We start from the raw sequence: 13,354 nt of genomic DNA on the forward strand, positions 1-13,354 counted from the left end.
GGATTCACAATGAAATATGCTTCCTATCTGGACAGACTGATTGAGTTTTATGAATTCTTTTGCTGTCTCCAAATTCTTATTTGAAAACCTATAGACATAACATATATGTTATGCTTACTGCTAATAATGCTTCTTTTCCCTGTATATATTATAATGCTTTTGACTCTTGACTTAGGAGCTACTGTAAGTTTCTTCCATTGATTAAAGGCCATTTCTGTAGCAGTCAAGAGGAAAGCATGTGAGGTCTAATCAACACCCCAATCTTTCACTCCCATTCTTTCTTACTCTTACATTCTGTGCAGGGAGTATCACTCCTCGCATCCGAACTCCAGAAACTGGGTCAGATGACGCTATTAAGAACATTCTGGAACAGGCTAAGAAAGAGATCCAATCACAGCGAGGAGGTAGGGGGCCTTTCAAGACACAATTTAAGCCATGTTCTTCACTAAAAAATTCACACTCAAATTTGCTGGTTCATAAACAAGATAAGCCACACAGAAAGAAAACTGATTCTTTATAAGGAAAATACTATGTAATTTCTGTACAATGTTTATGATAGGAAACAGGTTTTACATCTACAGATAGATCACAGTTAGCCTTTTTTTTGCTTGTTATCCAACTCCCCGCATATACTGTCTCCTTCAAAAATATAAAAATGAAGAAAACAATCATTTGTACTTCAAATAATTATTTGACATTCTTGAAAAGAATTTGTCATACCCAGCAACGGGGTCAGCCCCGCCTCCTCTCTAAGATAAATGTTTTGTATTTTCCTTGCTTAGAGTTGCTTTGAGATTGGTCCTGATCACTCTTAAGATAATATTCCAAGTTAGAAATTTTGAAGCTAAATTTTGAGCTCTCTGAGATGATTCCTAGAATCTTTATGAATATGGACCCAGCTTTCAGCTTTCCTTTCCTGATATTTTCATCGAAATGTGTTAAACATCTTATAATATTGTACCTTTTGTTTTAACCCACCAATTTTTTCAAAAATGATCAAAAATATTAGGTACCGACTGATAGGTGTTTTATGTTCCCCATGTATGCCCCGTGAGATTGATTGTTACCAATTAATAGCCCTGAATGTCTATTGCTGTTTTGAGCCCTGGGTTCTCTTGTCCAACAAGACTGGAGAGCTGTCTGCAGGAGACATGTAAGCAATTTTATAGCTGAGGGAAGAAAGGGGGGGAGTCAATCAGAGCCATTGTACAGACATTGTCATAGCCAATACAAATACTACCTGAAATGACCTGAAATAGAAGCAGCAGCAGTATAGACACTGTGAGTTTGGTGACAAAACCCCAAAAAACCCAGACACTATCAACATGTGCCACAGGGTAGGGTGAAATTCTTTGCAAACCACCATTTAAAGAAGACCTTAAGCACAGAGGTATAGAGGTCATACCACAAGATGCAAAACACTCATCAGCAGTAAAGATTACAAGACCAACCTGGAATTCAGAAATACAGAATGAACCACATGAGATGAACCACAAAAGAGCTTGAACTAAGATTAAAAATACCTCTACCAAAGTGCAGAACAAGAAATGATCTGCTCATGATCCAAAACCTATGAGATTATTGGTAAAGCACTATAGAGGTACTGTCATGGGCTTGCGTGGCTGCTACTGGAGCAGGAGCATTAATTTTTACTGATGATACATCAGTATCATCATCAGTATCAGCATCAGTAGATTCTGGTAGCAGCAGAATGAATTTAGGACTCTACAGAAACATTCAGTTTGCCAATTTACAGAGAATTCATCCAATCTAATTGGGAGAAATGTCATCATGCAGCAAGACAATGACTTAATCTGGGGAAACTGTGGAAGGTATCAGACTTCAATAGAGACCAATCAGACCCAATTGAGCATGCATTTCACTTCTGAAGAGGAGTCTGAAGGGAGAAGCCTCTAGAACAATGAATTGAAAGGAGAAGCCTTGAAATCACAAAAGATTCATACAGTCTTTTTGTGATGTCAGTGGGTTGCCGTGTTCATACTGTTATGTTCTAAGTTTTTTTAATGGATCTAGATGTGAATATCAATTAATAAACTCATCTCATATTCAACTTTTGATCTCAAACCCAAATGTCAAAAGCAAAAAAGATTTGTTCTTGCTGATCCAATATTTTCAGAAGGGACTACATATAACCTGCTGACAACAGACTGGGCTCCATTGCATCACATCAATAAATCAGAATGTGAAAGTTAAGGCTACTGTATATCTATACACCAGAAGATTTACAGTCAGGTTATTCAGAACGCTTATTAATTTTAGGTTTGATAGTTTTTATCATGGGTCACACTGCCAAATGTGCCAACCTAATTTCAGTGGGAGGACTTTTGGTGCATTGACACTATGCTTCTTCAATATAGATGTTATACTCACTCACTCACTCACTCACTCGAACTTCTCGGGTCACGGGGACCGCACACACACACTCTCATTCACTCACGCAATCACTCACGCAATCACACACTACAGACAATTTTCCAGAGATGCCAATCAACCTACCATGCATGTCTTTGGACCGGGGGAGGAAACCGGAGTACCCGGAGGAAACCCCCGAGGCACGGGGAGAACATGCAAACTCTGCACACACAAGGCGGAGGCGGGAATCGAACCCCGGCCCTGGAGGTGTGAGGCGAACGTGCTAACCACTAAGCCACCATGCCCCCCACTAGATGTTATACCTGATATTTAAAAAAAGTTATATCTGCTAATAAAGGAGGAACCCATAGTCTAAAAAAGACAGTAAATTGACAGGAAATCATTTCAGATATAAATGTCATCTGCCAGCAGCCACAGGCACTATAGAGACCTCAAGCAAGTCTTTTTGGCATTTTATCATTTTGAGCATTTTGGAACATATTGTTTTGCATATTTAAACATCTGATACTTTATTATGTACAATAGTAAAGTATTTAATTTTTGAGAAAAAATATATAATACTTCTAACTTTTAAAATGCATTTAAGTAAGTGTCTGGCATTTTAACCCTACTGTATGAATATTTTTGTGTGTTTTTCTATTATAGGTGATAGTAAGTCCTCTCTGGGATCCTCAACTGGTCGCAGCAGCAGTGGTGCTGGCAGTAATTCAGATGAGACTATTAAGAGCATCTTGGAACAGGCGCGTCGGGAAATGCAGGCACAGCAGCAGGCCCTACTTGAGCTGGAGGCTAGCAGCCACAGTCTAAGCTCACAGGAGTCCCACAAGACCATTTCTGGCCCTATACCTACATATATCAAGCAAGAAGAGGGCAGCACCATGCCCATGTGCCCATCCAACCCCATAGGCAGCCCCCAGACCCCCCTCAGCGTTCTGTCACCTGCTGCTTTTGTCCAAAACATTATCCGTAAGGTTAAGTCGGAAATCGGCGAGGCTGGAACATATTTTGACCAGCACTGGTCTCGTCCCTTCACCTCGGTCTCACCCTCACTCTCCTCTTCCTCCTCCTCTGTGCCCTCCACAGTGCCCCGTGCTTGGAACATGGAATGCCCCATGGGCACAGAGGAGGGGCCAGGCACTGAAGAGGATGAACCTCCACCAAGCCAACCTGTGAAAGTGGAGTCAGAAGTGTGTGTAAGTGGGGAGCAGGCTACATGTGGAGGACCACGAATGAGCTACTATTCCTCCTACATTCCTCGCACTCTCAAGCCCACTGTGCCACCACTCACTCCTGAGCAGTATGAGATGTATATGTATCGTGAGGTGGATACCATAGAACTCACACGCCAGGTCAAGGAGAAGCTGGCCAAGAATGGCATTTGTCAGCGAATTTTTGGAGAAAAGGTAAATGTTTATAAGAGAAATATGAATTCAGACTTTAAAGAAGTCTTTAAAGAAGAGATAAACAGACAAACTGGTAGTGGTTTCTAGTGTACTGGAACGATAGAATCTCTATATGTTATTACGGTAGTTTGTATTTTTCTAACATGCTTTTTTTTCTAATCTCAGTTGTTTTCACGGTCTTTTATGTACCATTATTAAAAGACTTTCCAAAAGAGGTTGTGAATATTAACAAGCCACGTACCTCATCAAGTCTAATAGCCTAACCATTTTTTTTATTGCTTTTAAGCTTTTAATACTCTTGCAATGTACAGTTTTTCATAATTCAGTTCCTTATCTGCCACAAATAACCGAAAGATTATAAGCACGGTATTAAAAAATATCTAACGTGGTATAAACACATAAACTCTGACTTAAGAGTGCATATGAAACAGACACAAATCAATCATTGCAACAGATTGCCAAAACATCTTAAATCCTTTACTTTACTTTCCAGGTCCTGTAAGTTGTGCTTTTCTGCCACTATGTGGTCTTTTGGAGGCTTCATTAAAGCTGGTTATTAGTGATAGTCATTTTTTTCTTAGAGGTGGAATGTTTGCTCATCTCCATTTATCTTCAAGTTGTTTAAATAATAATAATTGCTGTGATTGGTTCTTGAAGGTACTGGGACTTTCTCAGGGTAGTGTGAGTGACATGCTGTCTAGACCCAAACCCTGGAGCAAGCTCACACAGAAGGGACGGGAGCCATTTATTCGCATGCAGCTCTGGCTTCTGGATCAGTTAGGACAGAGCCTCAATCAGCAGTCCAACCACAGTCACAACAGTGGTTAGTTACAATCTTTATTATAAGCTTTTAACTCAGGTTATGATGTGCTCCTTTTCAGAAATGTTTTGATTTGTCCTAATTTTAGGATGCTTTTGCTGACCAATGAAATAAACATGGTATTTCAGATTGAAAACGATTTGTTCAGGTACTAATTGTTTAACTTTCTTCTGAACCTCCTCTCAGACAAAAGTCCTGTCACATCTCACTCTTCACCATCCCCTCCACTCAGCCCAGAGGACAACCATCCCAGTATGCCTCTGGAGCCAGTGAGTTTGGTGCTGGAGAGCAGCAAGGAGAACCAGCACCCTCACCCACAGCACACAGAACCTCACGGAGTAAAGGGCACAGTAGGCACATTGGCAATCCAGCAGCCTCACATTCCACTAGGCATTCAGGAGCTGGTAGCCATGTCGCCTGAGCTTGACACATATGCTATAACCAAGAGGGTAAAGGAGGTCCTGACTGACAACAATCTAGGTAGTTTTAACATCTTATTATCATCAATGCTTAATCACGTTACAATCATTAACAAGTGTTTCACAGTATGAAACAGACAGTAGGTTGAGTTTTTTTATTCTACGTTTCTCTAATAGTCACTACATTCATCTTTGCATGATTTTTAGGTCAGCGTCTGTTTGGCGAGAGTATCTTAGGCCTTACACAAGGCTCTGTGTCAGACCTGCTGTCCAGGCCCAAACCATGGCATAAGCTGAGTCTAAAGGGCAGAGAACCATTTGTGCGCATGCAGCTGTGGTTAAATGACCCACACAATGTGGACAAACTGAGAGATATGAAGAAGATGGAGAAAAAAGGTGAACTAAATTTGCGTAATTAAAATTTTGCTGAATTACTGAATGACTTCATTCACCTGCCTCATGAGTAATTGTAACTTTTTCACTGCAAGGTACTTCAGTATATGTACTGAGGACTTTATTATGAATTCTATACTAACACTTGGTAGGGGCCCTTTGCTTTTCAAACAGCCTTAATTCTTCATGGCATGGATTCAACAAGATGTTGGAAATTCATCTTTTTTGAGATTCTTGCCAATGTTGACATGATTGCACCATGCAATAGCTACAGATTTTCAGGTGCACTTTCATGCTGTAAATCTCCCGTTCCACCACATCCCAGAGGTGTTATTTCAGATCATGTGATTGGGAAGCTTATATTGGGAAGCTGATAATGAAACCAGTTTGGAACGACTTTTACTTTGTGACATGCTGCATTACCATTCTGGAAGTAGTTATTAGAATCTGAGTAAATTATGGCCATGTTCTCACACAGGTTCTCTGTGTCACTAATATGAAGCCCTACTGATATATAGCTTAATGTCTCTGCATTTACAGCATACCTGAAACGCAGATATGGTCTGTTGAATCCTGGCTCAGACACAGACTCTCCGGTAGCACGTTCAGACTCCAATAGCCCAGGTCTTGCACAAATGGAGCTGTGTGCTTACAGCCAAGCTAAGAAGCCCAGAGTAGTGCTAAACGCAGAGGAGAAGGAGGCTCTGAGGAAGGCATACCTGCAGGAACCCTACCCATCCCAGCACACCATTGAAATGCTGGCCACCCAGCTCAATCTCAAGACCAACACAGTTATCAACTGGTTTCACAACTACAGGTTTGAAGAAATTGTGGTTTTCACACAACTTGCACTTTTAGAATAGAGTGATCATAGAAAATGTACAACTGTAAACTGTATGTAGCAGACTGTGTTTAGACAAATTTGTTGCACTCTGGCTCCACCTATCGAAATGTATGAGCATTACAAGGAAAAACGAGATTTCTCTTACTATTTCCTTAGTTTCTTTTTTATAGCCCCTTTCAAAGACAGAAAATGCAGTTCAAGGTACTGACTTTGTAAAAACTTGAAAATGCAAGACAAAAAGAAAAGCAAAAATATTTTTTGGCCTGAACACTAGTGGATCATATTTCCTGTGGGTGCATAACTCTTTCTGTTTTATCTTGTTGTTTTGTACGCAGGTCTCGAATGCGGCGTGAGGTCCTCGTGGAAGGTTCTCAGGACAATGAAGCTGATGCGGAGTATAACTTCTCTCCGTCAGTGAGCTGCAGTCCAATTTCAGATGTAGATGAAAGAAAAAAAACCCATTCAATTTGCAATGGACCCACAATGATCAGTATCAAACAGGAAATGGAGGAAGAGGAGGAGAAGCTGCATATCAGGCAGGATACATGCTCCGCCATGACTGTGCAGTTCATTGAGATGAAGACTGAAGAGGACCAGACATCTGGCAGCAGGGACCTGACATCATGTTGTCCTCAAAGTCTCAGGCAGGAGGAAGCTTGCATCCACAAACTCTGTTCTAGTTCTGTTTCCTCAGACAACATTCAGAAAAGCAACACAGCCACACTTGAAGGGGAAAATAAATCACCGGTGGACCCAGCAAGCTTCAAGGCATCATCAGAGGCATGCCGCAGCAGTCTGGAGGTGTCCCTAGAATCCCCCTCAGCTGCTTCTTCTCCTGGCCTCATGATGTCTGTCTCACCTGTGCCGTCTTCTTCCGCCCCCATTTCTCCATCTCAGTCTCTCCAGTCCAACACCAAGATAAGCAAGAGCACACAGAGGCGTGATGAGAAAATGGCCAACCTTAGCAACATCATCCATCGGCTTGAGCGAGCAGCCAATCGTGAAGAGACGCTGGACTGGGAGTTCTAGAGCTTGAAGCTTAAATATACTCTGTTCCTGAAGGGGGATTTCTCAATCATGAAGCTTTTGCCTATCATCAGGAACAAGGAAGCGATATACTCTGTCCCACAGATAAAATATTGTCCTGTTAAAGACTTTCCAAAACTTTAAACAAATGATTATTTATAAACATGTTTTAGGTATTTTGATAAAGGTATCCTACTTTGAGTTATACAGTATGTTACAGCACTAGCTGTCATGTTTTAAACCAAGGAGCAAAGAGAAACTTGGATGTGAAGACTTTGCAGCTATGGTGTCATGAAATGCACACTGAAGTTCTATAGATTGCCACTGGGTGAGATTATTTCAATGTGAGACCTCTGTCTTAAGCCATCAAAAGCACTACTTATTTAAAAAAAAAAAAAAAAAGGACTCTGACCAAATTTGCTACTTTTTGAATAGCAATTTTTCAGATTTTGTCTGTAAAACTGGCAGTTAAAGTCAAATAATGTTGAGAACTTTATACTGACTTGAGGGATAGTCCTTAAAGACTCTAAATAGTGAACAATACATATGTACTTAGTTTCTTGTTGACATGTTTTGGAACATTTGTTACTCAAGCGTATAATGTGTGGTTGTACGTGCTGTAGAAATTGTCTGCAATAGCCTTTCTCCGAACAAGATGTAGCATGGTACTCGAATTACCCTCTTATCCTCTATAGATAGTATCCTGTGATATACTTGAGCGATAAAAGTGAAAACAGTGGAAAAATTAGCAAAAAAAAAAAAAAAAAAAAAATTGAAAAAAGGGATTGTAAGAAAAAGATTATTGATATAATATTTTCAGTGAAGCTGTTATTTTGGGGGGTTTGGTTGGTTTCCTTTAAGGATTTTTTGGGGTTTACTTGTAAGGCCTTTTTGTGCATTTGGAAGCCAGTGAGCCATTTGAAACGTTTGAGCAATGTCTTCACTAATTCATATTGCATTTACCTCACACTTCCTCTGATGCACTGATCTTTCACAGACATGGGGCAAGGCAATGGACATAACTCAGCATTATTTTTCTGAACTAAGGATATGATCCCTACAGTTCAAAATTCTACGCTTTTAAGTTCCACCAACTATGATTTTAACAGTAATTCAATAATGATGTAGTATATGCTTGAACCGAGTATCAAAAAACAATACAATAGGATGTGACGGGGTAGCTTTTTCACTGGGAACATTATAGCATGCATATGTTTAAAAAAACAACATTTATTCCTGTTTCATTAGTAGGCATTAATTAAGTTCAGGAATTCTGGCCTCCTCAGAACATGTAGACACTCTTGTGCTTGCTGGTCCTCTAGGAGGCCATTTATCCCTTATGTGTGTGTCATGGCAAACATAGGCAGCAACTACACCCTTTTTATAGTTATGATTTAATATATACCTCTATCACTGATTCATTGTATTATTTGCATGGGCTGTCAGATACCACAAGATGATGTGCTGTAATGTGGATGTCCTCATCATGTCTGTCCCTGAGAACTGAAATCAGAATAGGCACACTTGGATTTTTTTTTTACATAAATAGAGTAAATGCACTGTCCTTGGAAAATAAACACAAAGGTTGTAATAACACTGAGAAGTATATAAGTCAAGGGACATTTCAAACAAATCTCCTCTTTGAGAAGACAATTTGTGAGCTACACCACAATTTTGCAACATTTACATTTTTTAAATATACATATACTTAAATCATACATTAGGTTGCTTTCACATTAGCAATTTTATCTACAAAATAAAGCTAAAATTGGCTGGAGCATCTGTGATGAGACGGAAAAAGCAGTTCACTCTGGCGATGAGAATGCTATGATTTGGAGGCAGAATATCAAAAGAAGGAGAGCTGAGCAAACATTGAATGTGCTCCGATGTGCCCCAAAACACACCAGTGGCAGTCATGCTATGTGAAAGATTACTTGGAAAATATGCTAGCATTTGTGGGATAAAAATGTATGGTAAAATTTGGTAAAAACAAAATACATCACATAGGTTTATAGTTTGATTAATCCCTCAAGACAGAATATTTTGCAGTGTTTAGTTTCAGATGACTTAAAAGCTAAAACAGGAACGCTACAAATACATTAGTGTAAGAATGAATTGGTCACATTTACAAAACTTGTCAAAGGGGGAGAAAACCATGCTAACAGTTTTTATCAAAACAAATTTTGTGACTTTTAAAATCCTTTGTTTAGTCAACTACTAAAATAGTAAGCGCCTAAATGATGTTTTTTCCCCCACACTTATCCTTTAAATAATTGAAAAATTTGCCTGATATTTGGGGGCATTCTGCTGCTGGGTACTTAAATACCTTGAAATCCTTTTTTTTTGGACACAAATACAAGTGTTTTGCTACTGAGTTTAGTTTTTCTTTTTTTTTATTTTTGGTAGATGTAGGTCTTCAATACCTCATATAAGAACTACTTTACAGCACTTACTGTTTTTTTAAAGAATATTTGAGAATAGTGGACATATGAAAACTGTTCTAATTGTTTGTTCCACAGGTCTTTGCCTTGATGTATTGTTGAAGTTGATAGTAAAACACTTGCACATGTCTTATTAGTACTGAGGATTGAAATAATAAACACATGTATAGATATATGAATATTACACATTTACTGGGAAATAATATCTTAGGGTCCATGTTGCTAGTGTGCTGATGTATTTAAATAGATTGTACAGTTATATTAACCAAACACAGAGTCAGACCTCGTTTGGGAATCTTGCCCATGTTCTAGAACCTTCTCTCAGGGTTATCTAGCTTGATTAAGCTTTATCAAACCAGTCAGGTTACATTGCTGGTTAGCTTAAATTGTTCATGACTTCTGTTTAATTTTCCTACAACACAGAGTGATTTTATTTAGAGCCTAATTTCTCTGTGTTCTTCACAATTTCTAGCAATTGGAGCATCATTTTGACCTGAGAATTAGTTCAACTTGAGCTGAAATTGGGAAACTGAAAGAGCATGTATGTGTGTACTTATTCTAAGCTAATCTCTTAGTCTTCAGTACTTTATCAAAACAATGTACATTTTTAGCTGATTTTCTCCAAGCATGTTAGTTTGTTTAAAGTACCTTGTTGTACTAATTGTGAATCCTATTTCAAGGTACAGTATGTACCATACCGATAAATCATTTTGACATGATCATCTGATATATCATAGTAGATATACATTTATATACCTAGAATTATTTCAGATCATATCATTGATACACATCACATACTGGTAACATCATACCAGTAAACCATTCCAAGCCCATGCTTAAGTCAGAGTTCATTTCAGCCAATTTATTGGGTATGTGCCTTTGGCAACTCAAAAAAAAAAAAAAAAAAAAAAAAAAAATGGTGGCAAATTACGACTGTTGCTTTGTGAGAAAACTGCAAACAAAAATCCAGTCCAGGCAGACTGTAATTCTCTTTATTCAAGAGCCAGTACACTGGACATAAAACACAACACTGATCTCTTTTGAATACTGACACTGCCCACTTACTGCCTGCAGCAGAGATGATTCATAACAGCAAAAACAATGCCATTCCTTGAATGAGTTCAAAGTTCCTTACAGTACTCTATTTTAAATTAGTTTTATTTGAATTATGCCTTTACTTTAGATTTCTTTTTTTTACATACAGTTTTGTTACATTTCCATCAGGAAGAAATAGTATATTGACTTTTTTATCTCATGTAATCAAGAGTAAAAACTTCTTGGAGAGCAGTTCCCTGCATGCCAATACTGTAATTTGTAAGGACACATGGTGATGCTTGGAAACAGGATTTAATTTCAAAATTATTTTAGCCACAAAGATCCTGTTCATTTTGGTGCTTGGGTGTGTTGTAGCATATCTAAAAATTCCCTTAAACGGTCTTCAAGACAAGTTATAAATTAGAAATGCTTTAGTTGTGTGAAAGTGAAATTAGCCCTGAAATGTCCTTATGATGTGTGAAATGACTCCTGCAATATTTAAACATTTTAAACAGCAAAAAAACTCAGGAGCTAAAAGTTTGAGATATTTTCACTTCTACCCCTTTTCTGTGAAATATTCCCATTTTGACGCACATCTCACATGTCATGTCTCAATCATATGTATCAAGCCATTGTTGAATACAGTACATCATTATATAACAGCCTTTGCCTTGTATTGTTCTCTGTAACAATGAACAAATCTCTCTCCTCTCTCTCTCTCTCTCTCTCTCTCTCTCTCTCTCTCTCTCTCTCTCTCTCTCTCTCTCTCTCTCTCACACACACACACACACACACACACACACACAGTCTAATTGTCATTTTTCAAAATGCTATAAGGAAATATTTTGGAGTTGTAACTAATTTAAGACCAACTAAGTGATGCAGTATTATAGAATTTCTTTGTTAATGAGTCAGTTTTCCCATGTTGTCACCTCTTGAGGACAATACAGGCAGATCACGAAAACTCGGGTGTCAGCTTATGGATTATTATAATGGATGTGACATGAAACAATGAGACAAACTTTACATACCCTGAATTTTAAATACCCTTGTTTTTAACCCTTGTACAAACATATATATGAGAATATTAAGAGAAGTGGTATGAGCAATTAAGATTACCAATATTTCAGAAAACATCAAGTGTTTATATATTGTTCTCTAATATCTTTTTGTTTATTCAATAAAAGGGATAATGATCACATAAAGCTAAATTTTAAAAAATCTTAAAAGGCCCAACCACCCACAGCATGAGAGGAAAAGTAAACAATTAATCATACAAAGGAACTGAATAGAACTAAATACAGTTGTCATACATTTTCGTTTGAGATCAAAAGAAAGATACAGGATGAGAATTTAAGATTGCAGCTTTTATTTTCTGGAATTTTTATCTAGACCACCCAAATTTTAGGTGAGCAAAAGGACATAGGACATAATATGGTTGCATATTCCTAGATTTCAGTAACTGCCTTAAGACTGTAACTCGTTGACCAAATTGCTGGTTTCTACTTTTGTGATGCTTTTCCAGGTTTTCCCCATAGTCTACTCAGCAGGACATGAAATTGCTTTCTTGGTTTAAGGTCTGCTTAGTCAGTCTAAAACCCTCCATTGTTTCCTCGATTAGTTTCCATGTTGTGTTACATGTGTTGTGGGTAATTATCTTGCTGCATGTTGAAGTTCCTACAACTTTCAGATTTATTCTGCTGCTACTACCATGGGTTAAATGATCAGTAAAGATAAGTAATAATGTTCCAGAAGTAGAAATTCAAGCCCATGACACTACCTCTACCATTCTTGACCAATGAGCTTGTATGTTTTAGAGTAGATCCACACCATTTTGGCTTTTTCCCATCACTTTAGTAGAGTTCATTTTGGCTCCAGACATTTTGTGGCCCCTCTCTAAACTTCTTTGCAATTTCCTGATTCTTTCAGCCAATGGTGGTTTACATCTTGTGGTATAGCCCTTGCTGATGTCACTAAATGTTTTCTACACAGCTTTGACAGTGTTTCTGTCTCCCGACTTGTCTGATGCCTGGTTGTTTGTACACCAGTGGCCACTTCTTTTTTAGGACATCCCACATTGTTGTATTTTCTATGCTCAGTGCTTGTGCGATGGTTTTGACTGATTTTCCCTTTTTTCTTAGCTTCAAAATGGCTTGCTTTTTACCATATACAGCTCATCGATTTTTTGGTCACACAATTATCCACAATACAACTGACAATGAAAGCTATTTATGATCAGTTGAATAAAAACCTCACCACCTTCATGTTGGCTTATTCTTATTAAAAACAAATGGAGAATTCACTGGTTAAAATGAAGACTAAACCAGGAGATGTTCATATGCATAAGAAATTCTTCTTATGGTTTTAAGGGTGGTTGGCATACCGACTTAAAGGTGCATTACTGGCAACTACTGGTCTGGAAGAAGAAAGAAAATTCTCTTGGTTACACAGCGAGACTGGATGTTTCCCTAAACCAGGGGTATTCAATTCAAAGAGGTCCAGTTACTAAAATTTCCTCCCAGCAAAGGTCCGAATCTTATATTGTCACTTAAAATAGTGTACCCTCATGTTAATAAAAT

At 38.2% G+C, this 13,354-nt stretch overlaps 1 protein-coding gene across 4 annotated transcripts in view; it reads left to right on the forward strand.

Moving 5' to 3' along the window:
* The window catches only part of cux2b (cut-like homeobox 2b), a 106,377-nt gene extending 93,072 nt beyond the window's left edge, over positions 1 to 13,305 (forward strand). For 3 of the 4 annotated variants that reach the window (XM_027167465.2, XM_027167466.2, XM_027167467.2), the window contains 7 exons: positions 303 to 404; positions 3,040 to 3,797; positions 4,455 to 4,620; positions 4,804 to 5,097; positions 5,244 to 5,432; positions 5,970 to 6,246; positions 6,609 to 13,305. In XM_027167465.2, the coding sequence (XP_027023266.1) occupies positions 303 to 404; positions 3,040 to 3,797; positions 4,455 to 4,620; positions 4,804 to 5,097; positions 5,244 to 5,432; positions 5,970 to 6,246; positions 6,609 to 7,302 (2,480 nt within the window). In that variant the 3' untranslated portion in view covers positions 7,303 to 13,305. The remainder of the gene's footprint in view (positions 1 to 302; positions 405 to 3,039; positions 3,798 to 4,454; positions 4,621 to 4,803; positions 5,098 to 5,243; positions 5,433 to 5,969; positions 6,247 to 6,608) is intronic. The other variant, XM_027167468.2, reaches the window with a different exon arrangement.
* The last annotated feature ends 49 nt before the right edge of the window (positions 13,306 to 13,354 follow it).

Source organism: Tachysurus fulvidraco, chromosome 14 (assembly GCF_022655615.1).
Source record: "Tachysurus fulvidraco isolate hzauxx_2018 chromosome 14, HZAU_PFXX_2.0, whole genome shotgun sequence".
Classification (NCBI taxonomy): domain Eukaryota; kingdom Metazoa; phylum Chordata; class Actinopteri; order Siluriformes; family Bagridae; genus Tachysurus; species Tachysurus fulvidraco.